The 22,994-nt window shown below is 57.6% G+C and overlaps 1 protein-coding gene and 1 non-coding gene across 14 annotated transcripts in view; both read right to left on the reverse strand.

Annotated features, from left to right (window-relative positions):
* Positions 1 to 975: 975 nt before the first annotated feature.
* Positions 976 to 22,994, reverse strand: part of NDRG4 (NDRG family member 4) — a 48,784-nt gene continuing 26,765 nt past the window's right edge. For 3 of the 13 annotated variants that reach the window (XM_017502568.2, XM_017502566.1, XM_017502570.2), the window contains exons 3-18: positions 18,243 to 18,287; positions 12,606 to 12,695; positions 9,776 to 9,881; positions 9,409 to 9,529; positions 9,262 to 9,324; positions 9,031 to 9,091; positions 8,036 to 8,122; positions 7,896 to 7,952; positions 7,480 to 7,583; positions 6,647 to 6,703; positions 6,512 to 6,563; positions 5,398 to 5,445; positions 5,219 to 5,254; positions 5,055 to 5,106; positions 3,753 to 3,791; positions 976 to 3,011 (exon numbers count right to left, since the gene is read on the reverse strand). In XM_017502568.2, the coding sequence (XP_017358057.1) occupies positions 2,857 to 3,011; positions 3,753 to 3,791; positions 5,055 to 5,106; positions 5,219 to 5,254; positions 5,398 to 5,445; positions 6,512 to 6,563; positions 6,647 to 6,703; positions 7,480 to 7,583; positions 7,896 to 7,952; positions 8,036 to 8,122; positions 9,031 to 9,091; positions 9,262 to 9,324; positions 9,409 to 9,529; positions 9,776 to 9,881; positions 12,606 to 12,695; positions 18,243 to 18,287 (1,173 nt within the window). In that variant the 3' untranslated portion in view covers positions 976 to 2,856. Of the gene's footprint in view, positions 3,012 to 3,752; positions 3,792 to 5,054; positions 5,107 to 5,218; positions 5,255 to 5,397; positions 5,446 to 6,511; positions 6,564 to 6,646; positions 6,704 to 7,479; positions 7,584 to 7,895; positions 7,953 to 8,035; positions 8,123 to 9,030; positions 9,092 to 9,261; positions 9,325 to 9,408; positions 9,530 to 9,775; positions 9,882 to 12,605; positions 12,696 to 13,412; positions 13,631 to 18,242; positions 18,288 to 22,994 lie in introns of those variants that run through there. The other 10 variants (XM_017502573.2, XM_017502571.1, XM_037729275.1 and 7 more) reach the window with 7 other exon arrangements.
* On the reverse strand, positions 16,194 to 16,299 carry LOC119467510. The gene has a single exon (XR_005196051.1). It is a non-coding gene; the product is annotated as a U6 spliceosomal RNA (small nuclear RNA).

Below are 22,994 nucleotides of genomic sequence, written 5' to 3' on the forward strand. Positions count from 1 at the left end.
AAAAAAAAAAAAAAAAAAAAAAAAAAAAAAAAAAAAATAATACCTACCCTGTAGAATTAACGTAAGGATTGATATGTTGACTAAAGAAAAAAATTAAGTTTTTAAAGAATTGAAGTTAGTTTAGGAGCCTTACTGAGGACTATAGACTGAGGCCTGCAATCTTGGCAGAAGTAATCTTGGCAGGCTGTTCCAACACGGTATTTCAGTTGAGGTTATATACAGTATAGGTGAAGATTTAGTATGTGTAAAATCGTATCAAAGTTTAGAGATAAGTATATCTGTTTATAGATTGCAGAAGTATAATCATTAACCTGCCAGACATGAGCTTATGTGTAGGTGAAGGCAAAGACCAGGGTCGTTTATCTTTGAAGGAATGCAGTGACTCAGGCAGGAGATTTGGAGGGCAGGTGTGTTTTGTTTTGTCTTTAAGGCATTTTTTTCTGGAGAGCTGTATTTTGTTTTTTTATTTTGAGAGAGTTTTGCTGTGTTGCCCAGGCAGGAGTGCAATGGCACCATCTCCATTACCACCTCTGCCTCCTGGGTTCAAGCAATTCTCCTGCCTCAGCCTCCCGAGTAGCTGGAATTACAAGGCGTGCACCACCACACCCAGCTAATTTTTGTATTTTTAGTAGAGATGGGCTTCATTGTGTTGCCCAGGCTGGTCTTGAACTCCTGGCCTCAAGTGATTCGCCTGCCTCAGCTTCCTAAAGTGCTGAGATTAGAGGCGTGAGCCACTGCACCTGGCCGAGTACTGTATTTTGTCACTGTTGGGTTTAAGCAGAATGAGCACATAAGGCTTTTAATGTTTGTCATACTCTCCTCTCACGGGTAAAATAATGTACGTGACTTGTACGGGAGAGACCATCCTCTCCTAGTACCCTCATCCCAAAACCCATGCAGCACCAGCAGGCCCTGCCCGAACATTCTGTCCCTCCAAAAGCTTCCCACGGTGGGCATGGCATCACCACACTGGAATTCTTCTTAGGTTCTTTATTAGTTTTTCAGCACAGTTAACTCTTTCTACGTTGACTAGAGTTTTGTTTTACATTTTGTCATCTCATGACAGCAGCTACCAGAACACACAAAATTAGGCTCTTCACTTCGTGGGGAGAAGAAAATAATAAACATTAAAAGTTTACCTTGACCAAAGACAGCCTCTGAAGGAACACCACATGGGAGGACCCAATGTGTGTACACACACACATAAACACACACACACACACACACACACACACGTATAATGTATAGAATATTTATAGATATCTCATCTGAAAACACAGCAAAAAAACAAAACGAAATCCAAGAGTTGCAGTGCTATCTACAGTAAGAGGGATTAATTCTACCAGCTTTCAAACAGTCACATTCAGTATTCAGAGGAAGCACGTGAGGGGGTAGAACTGGGGAGAAACTAACACACCACCAGGCTCGTCATGGCTTCAGATTATAGAAGGGGGTGATGTGTGCAAAGGAAATATGCATCTAGGTGTCCTCTCAGCCCCAGAACACCCGCCACAACCCTCCCCGCTTCACAGCCCTTCATTTTTTCATTGCTCTCTCCCCTATTCTGTTTTGGGGTTTGCGACCATTGATTTAGGGTCCAAGACAAATGGCTCTGGTTTCTGGGCAGCAAAATTCTACGGGGTAAGGTGGGTGGATGGGAAGTATACGGCACAGTCCTGGGCTTCAGGTGGAAGGAGGAGGCTGGGGTGTGGGGGAAGCCTTTCTACTCTACCTGGCCCATGTCCAGAAACTTCAGCTCCCAGCAAGCCCCAGCCCAGGCAGCTATGGGGAGGTGGGACTGTGGAAGCCTTGCTGCCTTGGGCCAGCTGACCAAATAAACTCTCTTCCTTAGTGATGCTTACGGGACACGCTGGCGCAGCCTGGCCAGAGCTCTGCCTGAAACACCACACTGCTACTGATGGCATTGCCCTCTGGGGAGCCTGGGGGCAAAAAAGGGTCTCCAGGAACTCAGCTACCCCTGCCTGTGGCTACCTGTGGGCTCCCAAAGGCAGTCGCCATGAAGTTCTCAGGGGTACACACACCACACCTGGGCTCTCTCCTCCCCTCTCACCCCCATCAGGTCACTGTGGGGACAGAGGACCAGGTGACTTCTGCCTCAGGGAGGCCTTGGCTCAGAAATGGGACAGGGCCAGGAGGCGGTAGAGTGTGGGCTGTTAGGGACAGTCTGTGGGGTTCCTGCCCTCACAGTTCTCCATGTTCTGTCTTCCTTGGGCAGAGAAACCCCCTGACATCCCTGCCTGCCTGGCTCCACAGCACCAGCTGGGCCCAGAGAGCACCAGGAAAGTGGCTGCCCAGTCCGAGCGCCCCCTCGTGGCTACTGTCCCGATGATTGTCACATGTGCTATGAGACAGAAATAGGTGTGCTTGATGGAAGAGGGGGGAAAGGGCCTCCCAGGGCTCCCATGCCAGTGCCTGAGCTGGCCCCTGAGTCCCCGCGGGCCCAGCACCCACCCTCTCGAAGCTGCTGCCATCTGTAAACCTGCCTGCCCAAGGGCTCACCCAGGATGGCCTGGATCTGCAGCAAATCTCCCTTCCTGCGGCCCTGCCCTCCTGTGCCTGGGCTGCAGGGAGTGGGATGAGAGGGGTCCAGTCGGCCAAGTTACCATGGAGAGTGGGATGGGGTGGGGAAGAGTGAGCCCCTCAAAACATCTGGAGACGGTTCCGCCACAGCATCTAACATAGATCCCCTCATATTTTTTTTCAAACAGACGTAACCCCATTTCCTCCTCTTTGCCCTCACAAAAATAAACTAAAGGGAACATGAGCCGGCGCACGGATGGCAGTGGGACCTCGATGCGGGCGGACAGCTGGGTGTCGTTAGCGGGACTGAGAGCTTCAACAGGACACCTCCATGGTGTGGTTGACCTGGCCCAGCCCCTCGCTGCTCTCCGAGTGGGTGCAGGCCTGTGGGCGGCTGCCATCCACCGAGCTGGCACTGGTGAGGGACGCAGTGCGGGAGCGTGCCAGGCGGGTCATGCTGGCCGAGGGCACTGTGGACAGAGACAGGAAGGGTGTGAGGACCAGCAGGCAGGGCCAGGTGCCTCCAGTGGGAAAAGTAGGCTGCAAGCAAAGCGGCTAGCGAACCGTTCCTCCAAGGCACAGAGGGCCCCTCCCGGGCCAAGAGGTTTGTGGCAGCTGTCGGGCCAGGGGCATGCAGGGCCGGCGACAGTGAGTGGGCCGAGGGGGCTGCGGGCAGCAGGGCCCTCTCAGCGGCTGACCAGGCATCGAGAGCTGGTGCAGGGAGGTGCTGGGTTTCCAGCTGTGCCTCCCTCAAGAGGATGTGGTGGAGAAGCAAGACTGCTTCCGTCAAGGAGGACATGGAGGGTGGCCTCACGCTGCCCTCAATTCCGACTCTGCCCTTCTTCTTTGGACTTTCCCAAGCAAGGCTTGCAGGAGGCCAACTCTACCCTCCTGAATGCTCCCGGCCACCTCTGTGGCTCAGGCAGGGCCAGGCCTGGGCTCTACCTCTGAGGAGGGTCTGTTTCCAATCCCCAGACCTCTGAAAGCCACGAAGCTCATGACAACCTAGAAGCAAGACTGCTCAGCAACCCAGCTGATCTACAGGCCCAGGGCGCAGAAGAGCAAGAATCTGTGGGGTTTCTGAGTTGAACAGGACACGAGAAGGTTCCAAACCACAGCACGATGCGGCCTGGCTGCAGCACTGCGAGGAGGAAGGAGCAGGGAGGGGAGGCTGGGCATCCATGCATCAGGGGAAAGGGCCGTGGGGCTACCTGCTCCTCCACTCAGCCTTCGGTCCTTCAAGTACGCAACTAAGAGAGAAGACAGAGCCGGAGAGGGGGGCGGGGGTGGGGGAGACACAACATGGTGAAGAGCGTGGTCGGCCAAGACAAGGGCGTCGAGATGACCCAGAGAGACAGGACAAGGGACAGGCACAGAGAGGCTAGGGGCAGGGTCATAGGCTCTGGAAGCCCACTCCTGCCCATCCACTCAGCAGTGGCTCCCCAGAAAGATCTCTGGCCCAAGGGAGCGCTGACAGCAGGTGGGGTGCTTATCCCCTCACCATTCTGCTGGGCCTCAGTCTCCTGCATACAGAATGGGGGAGGCCTGCGCCCTCTGCACCCCTCTCAACTCAGGGCTGCCTGGTGGAGCTTCTCCCCAGGCCGGTGAGAACGCATCTCAGCTCCTGACAAGCTTCCTCCGATCACCCTGCAAGTGCTTGCTGTGCCCCAATCCCAGCCTCTGCGGAGCCTCCCTGTGGGCCCCAGAGCTCTGCCCTGCTCCAAAGAGCATTCTATTCCTGGGTGTCCTCGCCAGCCTTCTCACAGGCTGCCCTCCTGTTTGTTTGCCCTGGAGACAGCAGCTCCAGAGGCTGAACATCTGGAGGGGAACAGAAAACAAACTGAAGAGAGGAAGTTTGCTTCCTGGCAGTGGGGGAGCTGGAGCAACAGGTATGTCTTGGAGGGAAAGGGGAGGTCAAGGAGACGCACGCGTGCGTGCGTGCGTGTGTGTGTGTGTGTCTGTGTGAAAGGGGAGGTCGAGGAGATATGTGTGTGTGTGTGTGTGTGTGTGTGTGTGTTGCTTTCCGCTTTTGCAATACCCAGCCCCCCGACTCCAAGCCCACTCCTGTGACACCCCTGGGTACATCCACCAGTTGTTTCAAAGGGCCTTCTCAGGTGCCATAGGCCCAGCTCTGACCTCAAGCCCTGGGGTGGGTGAGGGGGGTGTGCTTAACCCCTAGACAGGCTTCCCTGGCAGGACCTGGGCCCAGGCCCTGGACCCCCAGCATGGAGAGAAGAGCCCCTTCCCCAGTAGGCCCAGCACTGCCATTAGAACAGTGCCCCAAGCCCTCCCTGAGGGCAAAAGGGAGCTGGGCACAGCTTAGGATGCCCAACTTGCAACTCAGGTGACATCTGTGTGGCCCAGCATCCAGGGCCCAGGTCACACAAAGCTCCTATGCCTGCGGGCTCCCTGGTGCCACCTGACACCATGTGCCAGCCCTGCAAACAGGACCCCCCACCCCAGCACTGCCCGCCTGCCCGTCTCTAGGTGGGGTGGGGTGGAAGTGTACTCACTGTAGCCCATGCCTTGCAGGAAGTATTTGAAGGCTTCAGTCAGCTTCCCTGGCTGTGGAGGGCAGGACAAGCACATGCTTTTATTGGCTGCCTGGGATTAGCAGGGAGGGTAGAGGCTTCCCCCATCCCCATAGATGTAAGGGCAGGAGGGCCAGAAGTCTCACCTGTGTGACCTGGGGCAGCCCTCCGGAGTCCGCCATCTGCAAGGGAGAGAGTGGGGTGACCTGAGCAGGGCCCTCACTCCAGGACAAGCTCCCACCTGGCTGGGATCTCAGGCAAGCCCCTCTCTGAGGTTGGGCCCATGCTAGGGAAGCTGGCCCAGGGCTGAGGAAGAGGGCCTCACCTTCAGGAAGGTTGTGGTGGTCGGGTCCAGTTTGGAATTGCACTCCACCTGGGGACAAGGAGCCAGCTTCAGCAACAGCCCCTGCCCCTCCACACCCCCATGGCCAAGGCAGGTTCGATGCCCCAAGCTGGGGAGGAGAGGTGGTAAGGGAGACAGAGGGAGACCCAGCACCTGTGAGACTGCTCCTCCCAGGCTTTCTTCTCACAGGGCTCCCCAAGTTCTTGAAGACCAGTTTAGCAGCCCCCTGAAGGGCCTGGGACCCTTGGAGCCATTCACAACTGCTGGGAGTGGGAGTCAGGCAAGGGCTGGGCTGGCCTGGGAAAGCCCCGGAGCCCTCGGCAGTGAGGTGAGGGGTGCTGCGGGTCTGAGGGAGACTGGGTGGAGAGGGCTGGCCCAGCCCACCCCTGCTCTTCCAGGCCCTCCTGGTGAGCATGGGAAAGCCTGGTATTTTCAGGGCACATGGGCTGTTCTGAGCACTTCCGGACCTTGCAGCTTCCCAGCAGCTCTGTGCTGTTGGGGCACCCCAGCCCAGCCCTCCTGCTCTCAGAGTTCCAGCAGGAGAGATGACACACAGCTCCCAAACATTACAGGCGCAGGTGATGGGGAAAGGGGGACCCAGCTGCTGTATGCATTCATGATTTACAATGACTCGATCACATTTTAGAAAAAAGATCATAGGTCCTGGGCCTGAGGTGGGTAGGGACCAGGTTGGGGCTGCACTGCTGGGGAGGGAAGAGGGGGGCTTCAGGTGGCCCTGCCCTGGCCCTGGCTCTCCCCATTTCCAGGTCTCCCCCACCAGAAGGATGGGAGCTATGCCAGATGTGATGTGTAGCAAGACTGGGAAAGTGGAGGAGAAGCCCACCACCCACTGCCGGCCCCTCCCACCATCCACTGCTGGCCCTTGAGGCTCCTCAGGGCTGGGTCAAGAATTGCCCCTGCTGGTTCCACCCCATACTCAGGATGTGTGTGTGTGTACACATGCGTACCTGGTTTTACCCTCGACTCAGATCTTCAGGTGTGTGGTGTGTGTACGCATGCGTACCTGGTTCCAGTGAGCCAGTGAGCCCCTCACCCCTACCTCCCACCCCCAGTGAGCTCACTGCCCCTCACTCACCACCCCATCCTCAGCGGGTGCGTTATCCCCGACCACCAGCATCACGGGGCAGCTGCAGATACAGAGGAAAAGGGCTGTCTGGCTGGGTCATGGGGGCGAAGGCCAGGGCAGGCCAGAGTGCCAGGGGACACTCACCGGAGCGTCTTGGCATTGGGTACCGTTCCAGGCCGGTTGATGTCCAGGTCTCTGCGGCTGTGGGAGAGGGGCAGAGGGAGAGGTGGGCACCCCAGGACAAGATGTTGGTCATCCCAAGCCCAACACTGCCATTGGTGAAGCAGGGAGGCGTGGACCTGCTCTGCATAAATGGACCAGGGGCTCCCCTAGGCACAGGGTTTTGGACTCTCCAACGCATACCAGGTGGGCTCTCAGATTTTGCTCCCCATGCCCCTGAGAGCCATGGGCACCGCCACCTGTGCTGTGGGAGTTTCTGCTACTGGCCTGTCTCCTGAACCATATGGGATGGCAGGCTCTGGGTCTCTTTATTCTCTATTGTTTTCCTAGCACCATGCACACAGCAGGTACTTAATATTTATAGAAGAATGAAAAGGAAGACAGGTGAGTGAGGGGGCCTGGCCACCCCCATGCAGGGCAGGGCAGCCCCCAAAGAAGCTCCCAGGGGCATAGCTTGCAAACCACAGGCTCACCCGACCTCTTCCCCGATTTGCAGACGTCAACATCAAGGCTGGGTAACTGGAGTCAGGGATGTCACTGACACCCCCAACACTCCCGCTCAGGAAGGCCCCAGGAGAGGAGGAAAAGTGGAAGAGCCCAAGGCAGGGAGTCTGAAGCCCTGCTCCCTTCTGCCCCTCACAGGGCATGACCTTGTGCAGGAAATGACCTCCTCTGAGGCCCAATACCCTGCTCATCTACAAACTGGGGTAGATGCCTGCCTGCCTCCCTCAGGGGGCAGTGTGCGAGGGCCTCCACCGGGGTGTACTGGGTCCCAGGGCTGCTGTCTCCACCCGCACCTGTTGTACATATTCCAGAAGAGCTGCAGGTTGGCCTGGTTCACCACGTTTCCAATCTGCTGCCGGTAGCTCTGCACCAACTCTGTGTTGTTCACCAGCTCCTCCTAGGCCCAGGGGTACAGGTGGGGCCGTGCAGAGGGGCAGAGAGAGGGATGCAGGCTCAGAGGGGGCCAGCAGATGTCACTGCCAGAGTGGCCCTTGCCCCATCCCAGCAGGGCAGGGGAGAGAGGGTGTGGGCAGGTAGGAGGTGGGGCCTTGGGAGCGGATGTTTGTTTTTCACATGCCGCAGCATCACGGAGCTGCCATCTGGAGTGAGCCAGGGCAGATGCCAAATACACCTGTCTGCCTCCTCTTGCTGGGCTGGGAGGGGCAAATCCCAGGGTGCCCCAAATCTGCAGAGGCCCCCACCCCCTCACCTGACTGAAGAGGTGAGAGAGCACCGTGTCAGGTAAAGTGCTGGTCAGGCCGGAGAGCTGCAGGGAGCAGGGCGCCAGCGTGAGTGCTGCCCCTCACCCCACCCTAGGTGCACCCACCCCACCCCCAGTCACACACCTACCTTGGTGGCAGCCCAATCTATCCAGCCTTTGCCGTTGGGGTCGATGTTCACCAGCACCAGCCCCTCCACCAGGTCGGGGAAGATGAGCTGCATTAAGAGGGAAGACAGGACTGGGCGGGGCCGGGACAGGTGCAGACAGCAGAAACGCTCTGTGAAGTCTTCAAGGTGCCACTGATCAGCAGCTGGGTCCGTGCATGCACACCCAGGTCCAGATGCCCCCGCCTATCCTCCTGCCACCCCAGCCCTTCACAGTTCCTGGATTTATTTAGAATCTCTATCACTGTTTCCAAATAAAACTTTCTGCTAAAAAAATTATTCATGTTGAAATACCATGGCAATTAGTGAAGGATGATCCTTATTTAGTGGCTAGAATAGTTAGTTGTACAGTTTGTTGCTATTGGAAATTCTGGCTTTGGATAATAGTTTACGCAAGTTACAGTTTGTAGCCTTTTGAGAAAAATATATGGAGAGAGGAACCTGTTTTTTTTTTTTTTTTTTTTTTTTTTTTTTTTTTGAGAGACAGTTTGCTCTTGTTGCCCAGGCTGGAGTGCAATGGCGCGATCTCGCCTTACTGCAACCTCTGCCTCCCAGGTTCAAGCAATTCTCCTGCCTCAGCCTCCAGAGTAGCTGGGGTTACAGGCATGTGCCACCACGCCCAGCTAATTTTGTATTTTTAGTAGAGACGAGATTTCTCCATGTTGGTCAGGCTGGTCTTAAACTGCTGACCTCAGATGATCCACCCGCGTTGGCCTCCCAAAGTGCTGGGATTACAGGCATGAGCCACCATGCCTGTCCCTAGGAACCTCTTTTTTTTTTTTAAGTTAGTTTCCCTGGAGAAAAAGAGAAGAGGTTTCCTACATAAAGAGGAGGTGGAAGGAGGAGGAAGAAGAGCAGGGACAGTTCCTAGAGGCTGAAGGGTTCCCCCTGCTGCCCACCACCAGGAGATCCCTGCCCTGCCTTGGTGTTTGGGGTAATGGGAGCGTGGGGAGACTCACTGCAAATTTGGCCAGCACATAGGCTCCGGCGCCCACTCCGATGCCAATCACATACTTGAACCTGGTGCAGAGCAGGCTGGTTACTCTAGGGCTGGGGTGCCATTTCCCACACCTGTCATCCAGAGAAGGCCCTGCCCACAGCCTGGAGCCCTCAGCTGGAGCCAGGTGGCTCTGCCGTGGGGGTAGGACCCCGGGCCCTGGCACGGGGGCAGCGGCTGAGCGGGGACTCACCCGAAGTGCTGCACCACGCTGGGGAGCATGGCAGCCAGCTGCTCCATGGAGGGGAACTGGTACCTGCAGGCAGAGCAGGAGGTCAGGGCCCAGGTGTGGCCTGGGGTGCACAGCTGGGGACAGGCAGAGGGGGCTCGGGGTACCTACCCCTGAGGAAACTGCGACGCCCCCACCTGCTGTCCAGGGGCATCCACGTGACACACCACAAAGTGCTTGGTGATCTCCTGCATGTCCTCGAAGTTGAAGAAGGTGTTGAAGCACAGCTTGTCTGCAAAGACACACCTCCACTGTGGCTGAGCAGAGGGGCTGGGGGACTGGAAGGGAGGCCGGGCCCCATGAGGGCAGGCAAGGCAGAGGCGTTAGCCTCGGGTCCATCGGGGAAATGGAGGCCCGGAGGGCGAAGGTGACAGAACTAGGTGTGAGTGGGAGGAAGGGCCCTGTGGGGAGGGTGGGAGCCTCACTGCTCTGGCTGACTGGAGACAGAGGAGGGCGATGGAGGCTGGGCTGCACTTACGGTTGAGGCCCACATCGTGGTAGGTGAGGATGGCTGGGCGGTTCCCCTTGGGGGAGCCCCGGATCACCACGTGTAGAAGGCCGTAGGGCGTCTCGATGTCATGTTCCTGGAGGGGAGAGACCGTGCTGGACATGCCAGGCAGCTCCCGCTCCTGGCTCCTCTGGGGAATGAGGTGGCGCCACCTGGGACCTGCGGTGGAGCATCTACGAGGGGTATCCTGTTCTCACCACCCCAAGAAGCCCCCAGAGAAAACTGACAGGATGGAACGCCCCTTCTCGGGGCTGTTCGGCACACAGACAATGTGAACCGGTCTGCGTGGGGAAGCTCTGGTCTTCTCTGCAAACCAGCCAGCAGCATTTGTGCCGCCACTGCCTAGCCCAGCCACTCCCTTGCAGCTCGGCCCTTGAGGGTCCAGGGAGGCTTTTTCTCCATTTTGCAGTAGCCTCTCCTGGACAGGTCTGCCTCCGCAGCCCAAGTCCCTCTCACACTCAGAACTCTCAGGTGCTTCCTGCTGCTGCAGGGCAATGGCCTCAGCAGTCCTGCCTGGAATCCTCAGTAAACACCTGGTGCCAGCCAAGCCTAGCCCCGACCCCCACTCCGCCCCCAGCCCCTACCCTAAGACTTTTACACATGTGGTTCCTTCCACCGTGAACGCCATTCCCTGAGCCCAGCATCCCCAGGGGCTCCCTTCAGACAAGCCCCGGTCAGACCCCAGTCCCCATCCCCTCTAGAGGCCTTCTGCAGAGCCTGCTGTGGGATCCTCTTGAGTTCACACCTTTGGTTTTGCTGCTCAAGATCATTACTTCCTCAGGAAGACCTGGCTCTACCCCTTACTTGTCACTCTGAGCATGTCATGTCACTTCTGCTGTGCCTCAGCCTCTCCATCCAGAGCCACCTCACAGGGACTTTACGAGAATGAAACAAGTCGATGTCTGTAGAGCATTTAGCACTTGGAAAAGGCCCCCAAAATGGGGCTGTTATGCTAAGGCATCCCTGAGCCTTGGGGGGGATACCCTCCTCACTGGTCCCCTGGCAAACTGGGCATTCTTAGCCCCTCAGATGGGCAAACTTCAAGAGGCGCCATCTGAGCTGAATAAACAGATCCTCTGTGCCTCATGGGGAGTCCTGGGACCCACGTGGTGGCCCAGTGAGTTGGAGGTAGGGCTGGGTCAAGGACATGAAAGAAACATCAAGTAACTGAGCACCTACTGTGTGCCAGGCTTCCTGCATGTTTCCCAAGAGACAGGAAGCCTAGTGCCTGTTTTGCAGATCAGGACACTTTGGTTAAGAACGAATGTTAAGTTCCTGCTTTCAAATGGGAAAGGAGACACAGGGAGCAGGAGACAGCTGCTCAGGCACCAGCCTTAGTGGGTCTGGTCTCAGAGGACCACTGTCCAGGCCTGTGTCTCCAGTTCGGAGTGACAACTGGCACCAACCTGGTGGCCAAAGGCTCCATCCACCCTGGGGGCCACAGCTTGGCTTGGGGGCCCCTGTTTATTTCCCTGTTGGCCTCCAGGAGGGCCCAGGTAATGAGCCTTAGGGTGAGCCATGCGGCTGATTGCACCACCCAGGGGGTGAGGAGGCCACACCAGGGCTGAGGGGACAGACCACACAGCCCCTCCCATCCCAGGTCTGTCCTTCCTCGGAGGCATAAAATCCAGGGACACTTCCCAGTCCCTGACCGCTGGCCCACACTTCTCTCATTTACTCCCCACATGGACCCAGGCCATAGAGGAGGAAATTGAGGCTGGGAAAGGGGAATGACAGGCCCAAGGTCAACCCCTGAGTAGGGAGAGCAAGCCCTGCCAGGTGCCACTCTCGGGGCCAGGGTGGTGCACTGAGGCTGTATGTTCAGAGGAGATCAGTTTCCACCCGAGGGAGCTCCTGACCAGCCAGCCCCTTCACAGCCACCTGTGGGTTCTCTGGGCTCTGGAGGGCGGGGCTGCAAAACAGCTGCAATGCGCTTTCTGCTGCATAAAGGAGAGTTATCCTTCTGGGGTCAGAAGTCAAGCGCCCGGGGCAGTGTCTTCCAAACCCAGACACGAAGCGTGGGGGCGTGAGGGGTGTCTGCCCTCCTCTGCTGAGCAGGCCCTGACTGTCTCCCCTCAGCCCTGGTCCCCATCCCCCCGAGGTGATGTGATCAGCCACAGGGCCGGCCCTACTAAGGCTCATCTCCCAGGATGGGAAGGGCTGGGCCTGGGCGTCGCTGGGCTGCCTGTCCTATGAAGCCCAGTGACCTTGGGTGAACCCTGCTGCCGACCTCCCTAGCGCCTCCTCTGACCCTCTGCAGGGAGCTCAGGACTCAGTTCAGCCTGATCCAAGCCGAGCAACCCCGTCCCGCTGTCCCTCGGAGCGCTGCGCAAGGACAGCGCCCCGGGGGCCACAGCGCGGTGCCCTCTGAGGCCCCCAACCCTCAGGGCCTCGCATTCCCATTGGCTCCGGGTGACGTCAGAGCCGGCCCCGCCTCCAGGTGGGCGCAGGCGGGAAGCACTGCGGCAACCTGGGAGGGGGCTCTGGTGGCTCCTCTCGGCCTGTCCGTCTCCCCTCGCCTGTGACCTTGAGCACTGCAGGGAAGGGGGGCTCCGAGCCGGGCTTTGCGCCTGTGTGGGAGCTGGTGGTGGTGGTGCTGTGGTTCGGCCTGTCCGCCGCATCAATAATTCAGGGGACAGGGTCTGCAAGGGCGGGCAGGCGCTGACGTCGTCGCCTCTGTGCGTACGGGGTGACCCCTGGTCTGTGGAACCGGCACAGCAGGCGTGTGGGGCCCGGGGGTGGGGGTGGGAGTAAGTCTGCCCCTGCCGCTCCCTCCTGAGGAAGAACGGTGCCAGGGTACCTGATGCCCCGGCGAGAAGAGGTGCCCTGGGCTCCAACTGGGGTCCCCTAGCCCTGCCAGCTTCACGGCTCCAGCGTTGCCTTCCCCCACCTACAAAATAAGGCACGCAGGCAACCCCTCCTTGCTCCTCCCCAGCAGGGACCCCCGCCTGAAGGCTGCCATTCCGGTGTGGCCCAGACCTCCTCGCCTCCGCCCGGCTGGCGCTGCACAGCCCTGGGAACTAGGAGGCGACTCCTCAGGAAGAGGCTGCCTGTCCTTCCCGTGGCACTGGTGCAGCCTTCCAAACAAGCTAGACGGCCGCCCACTCGGACGGCAGCCCCTGCACGCACAGACCCCGCACGCACACTGGGCGCACAGCCTCGGGGGCGCACCAAGGACACCCCCGCCCCCGGCCTGATGGCCCCAGGCACCACCCAGGCAGGCACCATCCAAGCGCACACCAGAGGGCACATGGTCAGTGGGACGTGCAGGCACTGGCGCACGGGTCCACACGGGCAATGCAGCCAAGTCAGACCGTGCCTTCCCCGTTCCATTTCCTGCAGAGATGTCACCCACCCCCCATCCACAGGCTCCTCCCAGCCCCTGCCATGGGCTCTGACTAGCAGCTGCCCCCAACCGTTCCTGCAAACAGGGGCACCAGGGACCCTGCAGCCCTCTGACTGTGTCTCAATGATCCCAGGGTGAGGCGAATGAAGGCAGGGCTGCCACCAGATGTGGGCTGAGGGGGGGGCGCTTGCTCCCTGCGGTGGGTCATAAGGATGCCCCATCCTCCCGGCCAACCTCGCGGCCCGCAGAGCCCTCACTCACCCCATCCCAGCACTCCGGCATCTTGCCGAGGGAGGGAACCCGCCTCGACGGGGAAGGACAAACAAAGGCCTGAGTCACTCGGGTCCAGAGGGAGGGGGCAGCTCGAGTGGGAGACGGTCGGCTCTGTGATGGGGCACAACTCCTGGGCCATTTATACCAGGATCCCGGCCCAGCCTAGCCGGCCCCTCCTCCCCGCAGGATTTCTGAGCAGCCACTCGCTTACCGGGAGCCGCGGCTCCCAGATTGGTTGCTGGGAGACAAGCCTGGCTCCAATTGGCTTCTGAGGTCCTCCTGGCCCCAGCCCTGCCACTGCTCCTCCCACCCCAGCCACACATCATCCTTGCTGGTCCCCAGCCCCTGCATCTGCCCCCAACACACAGGCGCAGCCAACAGCTGCACCTCACATGGGATCCTCAGAATACAGGACCCGAGGCCACACGCACACACCCACCCGTGTCAGGTACACACAGGGGCCTCACGGACATGCACAGCTCACCAACGTGGGGCAGGGCACGGTGCACAGGCACCGCCCAGACAGGCAGAGACCTTGACCCACACCTTGGGGAATACGGAGGGCCTGGTACAGCCCCAAGCCCAGCATCTTGGGGACCAGACCCCCAGGCCCAGCCTCTCCATCAGGAAGGCCCCATCGCTTAACCTTGAGGAGGCCTGGGGAGCTGCTGCTTTTTGGGGCAATCTGGATTATCACCCTGCTTCAAGGGGCTGCTCCTTCTCTACCCACCAAGGATTTTCTCCCCCTGGGGAGCTCCCACCTTGCCCACACAGAGGCAGGGGGCTTCCCCACAGTGCTGAAAGTAGAGTTTGGGGGCCAGGGGCCCTGGGCAGATGGCAGGGCCAGGGATATGGTCGGGCAAACACCAGCTCTGCCCTCCCCACCCTCATCCTGCTACCAGGGGCTTGAGGCCACTAGGGAGAGGAAGCGGGATAGGAGGCAGCTTGCCAACATTGACACACCCACCTCTTGTAGACCCACCCAGCCCTTATTCCTGCAGGCAACCAGTTTGGGGCTTGGCTTTCAGGTCTCTGGGGAGCAGGGCACTAGGGCCAGCTCAGGCTCTGTGCCCTGTCCTCCTGAGCAGCAAGGATCTGGAGCTCGCCCGAGGCCTGCAGGTGGAGTGAGCAGACGAGAAGGCAGGCCAAGCAGCATACAGGGAGAGAGGAAACAGGCGTGGGAGGGGAGCAGAGGAGGGGGCCCACGGCTGGGAGAGCAGGAGCCAGATAGAGGAGGGGGTGCTGCGTGCCCGTGCTCCCATTGTGCCATGTTGAAGGAACATGCCACTCACCCCCACCCACGCTGACAGCCCTGCACGCTGGCTGGCTACCCCTGGAGGAGGTGTTCATCTCCTCATCTCTGGGTACCTGGTGACCTGGTCAACACCTGCTATATACACTATTCATGGCCAAGTCGTCTGCCTGGGGGTACCTACTCCATCTCTCACCTCTCACTCTGGAGGCCCAGGGCAGACCGACAGGCCCTGTGCTCCCTAGTGTAGCAGAGAAGTGGAATGGGAAGTCCCCCTAGCCCCTCACCTCTGGCCATGCTCCCCATTCTTGCAGCCACTAAGGAAGAGGCTTGGAAAACTGAGGCCCAGCTCTGCCCTCTGCTCTGCCCACAAAGCCCTCCCATGCCCCCAGGGCCTCACCAAATCCTATCCCCACTCCAACTTCTGACTCCTGAGTGGCCTCTCTTCACCTCCGGATCTAGGTGACAAGCTAACCTGCGACACTGCCCATTCCAAGCCACAGCCTCCATGACTGCTCAGCTCCCCGCCTACGAACCCACAGACCTGGGTTTAAGTCCCTCCTGGCCCCCTACCAGCTGGGTGACCTTGGGCAAGATTTTTTTAAAGCTCTCTGTGCCTCAGGGCTTCTAAGTGTAAAGCAGGGACTGTGCCTTTCTCACCAAGTTGCTGTGAGATCAGAAAAAAACTGCATAAATCATTCCCGATCTGACCCCAACCTTGCCCAGGTCCTGGCAGGGGAGAAATGGGGCAGTCTGTGTGCCTCTCCAAACTGTTGGCCCCTTTTCTGGTGGTTGTACAGTTATAGTGGCCAGAAAAGGTAGGCTCAGGTCTTGCCAGCCAAACCCTGGTGCCACTCATTGCTTTGCCACTTCTTTGCTGTGTGACCTTGGGCAAGTCAGTCAACCTTTCTGAGCCTCCATATGTAAATGGGAGAAACAGCAGTGCCTACTGCACAGGCATTTGCAAGGATAATACACATAATCCTTATAGATTTGTGAAAAGGGATGAGGAAACTGAGGCACGGGGAGATCGGGCAGTTTCCTCACTCGGCTGGTCCGCAGCGGCGGTTACTAGCAGCTCAGCATCCTGGGTGGGCCTGCGGTCTCAGAATCAAGAGTGGCGAGCACTTATGTTCAAATGTTCCTATGTGCCAGGCTTTCTTCAAGCCTTTTATGCCCATTATCTCACTTTATCCCCCCCACCTTTTTTTTTTTTTTTGAGGCAGGGTCTTGCTGTTGCCCAGGTGCAGTCTCTGCTCACTGCAGCCTCCGCCTCCCAGGTTCAAGCCATTTTCCTGCATCAGCCTCCCAAGTAGCTGGGATTACCGGCGCCCGCCGCCACGCCTGGCTAATTATTGTATTTTTAGTAGAGACGGGGCTTCACCATATTGTTCAGGCTGGCCTCAAACTCCTGACCTCAAGTGATCTTCCTGCCTCAGCCTCCCCAAGTGCTGGGATTACAGGCATAAGTCACCATGCCAAGCCTTTATCCTCGTTTTAGAAAATATTTTTTTATTTTAAGCATGGAAGGCGTCACAAATCTGTGGGCCATTCTTGTGCGGGGGTCATACTCGTCTTCTCTGTATCTTCCAATTTTGGTCTATGTGCTGCTGGGGCAAGCACTCATTTTATCCTCTTCATGCCCTCTTTACAATGAGGCAAGTAAGGCACAGAGAGGTCTGGTAACATGCCCAATGTCACACAGCTAGTGGGCACGGAGCCAGGCTCAGGCAGTTTGGCACCGACTCCATGCTCTGGTGGCCACTTGTCACGGTCAGCCGAGTATCCGTGTGAGGGGCCCATGGGCACCATCACCTTAGACACACTCGGGATGTCCGTGCTGCCTGTCTCCATGAAAATGGGGTGGCCGAGTGGAGTGACTTGGGCTTGAGGTCACGTGCGTGGAAGTGGCAGGGCCAGGACCTAGGTCTGTCTGGCTCATATTAGTCCCTCTGCCATGCTGTCTCCCCCACTGGCTGTCTCCACTAAGGCAGGGGACAGTGACAACACCTGCCATGGTGAGCAAGGGGTAAAATCCCTGCCAGGCCTTGGTCCAGATAACAGCCATCCATTCTTGTGGCTGCTTTTCTAAAACAAAAAACAAAAGAAACGCTGCCTCCGTGTGGCGTGACAAGAGTGGACAGGAAGGTGACTTTGAATACAACCTGCCTTTTACCAAGTAGAGGATTCTGGGAACCGGGGTCCCACACAGTCTGGGCCCCCAACTCCAGGGCTGCAGCTCAGAGGGCTCGGTGGGCAGAGGCAGCTTTACAGCAGCAGTTGGGTACCCAGAGGCGTGGCGGGGTCTCCTCCACGACTCTAGGATTCCCCTCTGCCCATTCCCCACGTCTTGGGCCTGTGTGCTGGGGCTGGCATCAGCACTGTCAGCATTGGCCTCCCACACCATGGGACCAGTGTGTTGAGGCACTGGCTGGCTGCAATGGGATTTTACTTGGCCAACCCTTTCCTTCCAGGGCCCATTTGCCTGCATAGCCCATCCTCATCTGTAGCATGGGGGTCAAGAAAAATCCCCTGGTGATCCCGCTCTGATCTCCGTCCGTCAGCCTGGGCCGGCTCCCAGCCACTTCCTTCCCATCCCTTTTCCTGGGCTCTCACTCATTCCCCACTGCCAGAACCCCAGCCTCTCCTCCCAGCTCCAGAGCCCTTTGTGCTTGAAGACAGCACTCCCGGGGGATCTGAGCACACCTACACTGGCTGCCCTGAAGCCTCCCCTCTTGTCCTTGGAGTGGCGCGTGACCGAGGGACAGGGACGAGCACACAGGCACAGATTCTCACACTGAACCTCACATTGCTCCCGCTGGAGGGAGGAGCCGATGGGCAGCCCCGCCTCTGTGTCACCCCTGCGTCCAGACCACGTGGCTGGTGCTATCACGGGGCTTGGAGGCTGACCCAAAATCAGGTCAGGCCCAGGCAAGGACAGTGGCCTGGGGGCTGGTTCCACGTTGCCAGGAGGAAGGGTCTAAACTGGTTTGGCATGCGGGGATGGCCAGTGGGGCCTCAGAACCCAGCTGGGCTCCCTCGTGTCTGCTGTCAGACATTTTCCGAGACCCAGAAATCAGTGGTCACTATGGGACTCAGAGGGGAGAAATGACTGGCCGAGTAAGCAATATCATCACTCGGAGGAATAAAAACAAAGGGCGCTTTCAGTTTTCACAGAGAACCTGGCATCCACTAAAGAGGACAGGGTTGTCCTGGCAACAGCTGTCATGGAAACGGGAGCTATTTTAAAGTCAACCTGCCTTTCATTGGAGGAAAATGCTGATTCAGATGACAACATCCATCACTCCCTTGTCCATCCTCACTCCCCCCAGAGACCCCCTCTCTTCCCTGCTGCTCACAGAAGGGTCAGTTCATCTCTAGCCTCAGCATCTCTCTGTTAGGCAGGGGGCAGGCAGGGCCGCTGTGAGCCCTGGGGGTGGTCCTGGCGACTGCTACAGGCTGGGGGCACACAGAGGGCTGTGACCCTCCTCTGGGACCTGGCCAGATGAGGCCAGGGGCCGGCCAGCTGTCAGTCCCACATCTCGGGGGTCTGAGCCTTGACCTACCTTCCAGTCTGTGTCTGCAGCCAAGAGGAAGGCGTCGGAGCTCTCCTAGGGGAAGGCAAACAGAGGGGGTGGCAAGTTAGTCTCTGGCTGGTCTAGGGGGCCCATAGGGCCTTAGCAGACTCAGTTTCTGTTCCCCCAGCCTGTCTTTTTCTTAAGAGTCAGAGTCTCACTCTATCACCCAGGCTGGAGTGCAGTGGCGCAATCACAGCTCACTGCATCCTCCAACTCCTGGGTTCAAATGATCCTCCTGCCTTGGCCTCCGAAAGTGGAATTACAGGAATGAAACACCGAGCCCAGCCCACCACTCTGTCTTAATGTTAATGAAAGTGACCAAGGGCTAGCCAAAGTGCCAGGTACTGGCTGCCAAGTGCTTGGTGGAGGAGCCTATGAACCTATTCATCAAGGATATGAGGCTTTCCATCTCACAGGTCATGAGGGTGCGGCTTGAGAGGCTGAGTCACAGGGCTAGGAAGTGCTGGAATCTCCCACTGCAAATCCTTGCTGTTGGTCACTTTGCCCTCCTGCTCCCACAGATGTTTTCCATGGTCTGACCATCAGGGCATAAGGGTGGAGGAAAGGTGGGGCGTGACTGTCATGCCTGCTGTAGGGATGGGGAAGCTGAGGCCCACCCAGCGAGGAGGAAAGAGGGGCCTTTTCCAACCCGCACAAAGGTACAGTGGTGGCTGCTCCCATGTCTCCAGGCCTGGCTGCTCGGCACCTCAGCTCACTAGGGCTCACTTCACAGTAAACCATGTGAGTCTGGCTAGTGCCCATTCTGCCCACCGGACTGCGGGCGCCACGAAGGCGGGACCACGTCTGGCTGTGCTCTCAGTATGAAGCTGGCACGGAAGGGGCTCCCCAGACACCCACAGATCTGGATAAACAATCAGGCTTCACCAATGAGGGGTGAGGCTCAAAATGCGCCCACAGGTTACGAGGCTGCACAGATGGCCAGGGGAGGAGCGGGGGCTGGAACCCCGTGGCTGAGTTGCCAGGCTCTCCCAGAGGCAGAGGGGCCCGCAGACACTCTGCGGGGGCCTGGCTCTAGCTGCGCGACTCACCCCCTTTGGGTCCCCGTCTCTCCATCTGTACAAGGCACCCGGCCAGCTCAGACTCGGGCCACTTTCGGGCCTGGGGAAGGAAACTGATCAGGGACCAGCACACATCCAGGTAAAGTAGAACTGACAGGTCCTGCCTTGCCTTCCCCTGTGTATGCCTAGAGACCTCTCTGCCTGCCCCACTCTGCCGGGCTGTGAACTCCCGGGCAGTCGCTCAGCCTCTGAGCCTCAGTGAAGATTAGAGAAGCTCTGTGTTGCCCACTGTTCTGCCCTGTGTATCCCAGCACTCCTAAGGAATAAATACGTGGATTGGCCAGGCACGGTGGCTCATGCCTGTAATCCCAGCACTTTGGGAGGCCAAGGCAGTCAGATCACCTGAGGTCAGGAGTTTGAGACCAGCGTGGCCAACATGGTAAAACCCCGTACCCCGTCTCTATTAAAAATACAAAAATTAGCTGGCCGTGGTGGCAGGTGCCTGTAATCCCCGCTGCTCGGGAGACTGAGGCAGGAGAATCACTTGAACCCAGGAGGCAGAGGTTGCAGTGAGCCAAGACTGCACCACTGCACTCCAGCTTGGGTGACAGAGCAAGACTCAAAAAAAAAAAAAAAAAAAACACACAGATGACCGAGACAGTCACATGAGAAACAGGATGCCACAGCAGATGAGGGAAGCAGTCAGCTAGGAAAGTACAAGGAGGAAAATGACCTCAAATCACAGGAGTGGGGACCAGTATTTCTGCTGTTTTTCCCAAAACAGAAAGAGTTCAGCCACCTGCATTCCAGCAGGCCAGGTGGTGCAGAAAATCAGAGGGCACTGGGGGTTCCTCACGTCCGAAGAGGAAAGCCAGGCTTTGGGCTGCCTGCAACTGTCACACAGAGAATGGCCGCACCCGCCCAGGCGTCTTCTGCAGATTTGTTCAAGGCCTGTGGGGGCTTCTGCCAGGAGGAGGGGGAGGAAAGGAGGGAAGGGATGGGGCTGGAGGCGGAGGACAAGGGCCTGGTACTAATGCTGATGATGGATGGACCCTCTCACTCAAAGACCTTGCACAAGGGGCCTGAGGAGAAGACAGGGGAGATTTTTATTCTCGGGACCTTAAGAAGGTGATTATTTCAGAGAAGGAAGGAGGAGGCAGTTTTGTTACAAGCAAAATCTAACAAAAATGAAGGCTGGGTGTGGTCACTCACACCTGTAATCCCAGCAGTTTGGGAGGCCAAGGCAAGAGGATCACTTGAGCCCAGGAGGTCCAGGCTGCAATGAGCTAAGATTGTGGCACTGCACTCCAGCCTGGGTGACAGAGTGAGTCTCTCTCTCTCTCTCTTTCACACACATACACACACACCCACACCCACATACACACACCGGGACAGATAATGGCAGGGTGTGCTGTATGCTGTCTGGGTCTGGGGGCCCCAGGAGATGAAGGGTGTGGGAGGGGAAGGACTCAAAAGCCAAGAAAATCAGGGAGAAGAGAAGCCAATGCAGAGGCCCTGAAGTCCCATGGGAACTGGGTGAGCACTCAAAGGAGAGCAAGTGGCAGGGCGGGCCCAGCTGAGGGAGGCAGAAAGGCCCAGGAGTGGCGTGTGGGAGGCGGGATGGGGACACAGGCACAGAGGGACCCAGTAGCAGTTCTTCCACAGACAAGCCAGGCACTGGAATCTCCAAAGGCAAGCCAGGCTCCAGTGGCGGGTGGGCAGGATGTGAGTAAATGTGTGGGAATACTCACTTCCCACTGGACTGAAAGCATTTGCACCTGGAAAACTGAAGAACATTTAAAAAGTGAAAAGGATGCCCAGTGAAGTGGCTCACGATTGTAAGTGGCTGCTTGGGAGGCTGAGGTGGGAGAACTGCCTGAGGCCAGGAGTTCAAGACCAGTCTGGGCAATACAGCAAGATCCCCCACGTCTACAAAATAGAAAAGTTAGCCAGGCATGGTGATGAAAGCCTGTAGTCCCAGCTACTCAGGAGGCTGAAGTAGGAGGATCGCTTGAGCCCAGAGGGCAGAGGCTGCTGTGGTCACACCACTGCACTCTAGCCTGGGTGCCAGATCCAGACTTGTCTCTAAACAAAAATAAAAAATAAATAAAAAGTGAAAAGAATGGGGCTGGGGGCGATGGCTCACGCCTGTAATCCCTGCACTTTGGGAGGCCGAGGTGGGTGGATCACCTGAGGTCAGGAGTTCGAGACCAGCCTGACCAACATGGAGAAACCCCGTCTCTACTAAAATTAGAAAATTAGCCAGGCATGTTAGCACATGCCTGTAATCCCAGCTACTTAGGAGGCTGAAGCAGGAGAATCACTTGAACCTGGGAGGCAGAGGTTGCGGTGAGCCAAGATCGCACCACTGCACTCCAGCCTGGGCAACAAGGGCAAAACTCCGTGTCAAAAAAAAAAAAAGTGACAAGAATATCCATTTTTCAGCACTGCAGCTGGAAAAGAAGAATCTGTCTGTGAAAGCCACAGCCTCAGAGAGTCAGACTAGCTCTTGAGGGCAGAGAGCTGGGTAGGACTGCATGGGGGGCGCCACGCTGCAGCATCCAGCAGGTGTGGAGTGGGGCTTTTTTTTTTTTTTTGAGACAGAGTCTTACTCTGTCGCCCAGGCTAGTGTGCAAGGGCATGATCTCGGCTCACTGCAACCTCTGTCTCCCCGGTTCAAGTAATTCACCTGCCTCAGCCTCCTGAGTAGCTGGGATTACAGATGCACGCCACCACATCTGGCTAATTTTGTATTTTTAGTAGAGACAGGGTTTCACCATGTTGGCCAGGCTGGTCTTGAACTCCTGACCTCAAGTGATCCGCCCACCTCAGCCTCCAAAAGTGCTGGGATTGCAGGCGTGAGCTACTGTCTCCCACACTGGAGTGCAGTGGTGCAATCTCGGCTCACTGCAAGTGATAGGTTCCCAGGTTCAAGCGAATCTCCTGCCTCAGCCTCCCAAACATCTGGGATTACAGGTGCACACCATCATGCCCAGCTAATTTTTGTAATTTTAGTAGAGATGGGGTTTCCCCATGTTGGCCAGGCTGGTCTTGAACTCCGGATCTCAGGTGACCCACTCATCTTATCCTCCCAAAATGCTGGGATTACAGGCATGAGCAAACATGCCCAGCAGAGATAGGGCTTTTAAGGTACCTTTGGAAAAAAGCAGATGTGCCCAGGCTCAAAGCACAGGGCCCATGCTGACTAGTGAAGGAGGAAAGAAGCCTCCCCAGGAACTGAGACGGAGGCCCTCATGCAGGGGTGAGGATGGCATGGTGGCAGACTCACTCTGGTCCTGGTGACAGGTGGAGAGAGAGAGACACCACCTGCAGTAGGGCCAGGCTGCCTAGTGGGCATGAGCAGGCAGGAGTGTGCCCACTGAGTCAGGGAGGGAGGGGCAGTGAGGGCTGGGCCAGGCTAGGCAGAGAAGGGTACCCAGTTGAGGTGGGCAGTGGAAGAGACAGGCATGGAAGTTAGCACCCTGTACCAGCAGGCAGCACCTCCATGCGGCTGTCCTGCAACCCACACACTTCAGCACTTGGGATGGGATGCAGGGGTCCCCGAGGGCCACCATCTGCCCTATCAAAACCTCACAGGAGGGCTCTATTTTCATGCCTCAAAAGACAGACTGGTAGGCAGACACAGTGGCTCAGGCCACTAATCCCAGCACTGAGGAAGGCTGACGTGGGAGGGTCACTTGCACCCAGATGTTCAAGACCA

The sequence above is a fragment of the Cebus imitator genome, unplaced genomic scaffold (genome assembly GCF_001604975.1).
Source record: "Cebus imitator isolate Cc_AM_T3 unplaced genomic scaffold, Cebus_imitator-1.0 Scaffold297, whole genome shotgun sequence".
Taxonomy (NCBI): domain Eukaryota; kingdom Metazoa; phylum Chordata; class Mammalia; order Primates; family Cebidae; genus Cebus; species Cebus imitator.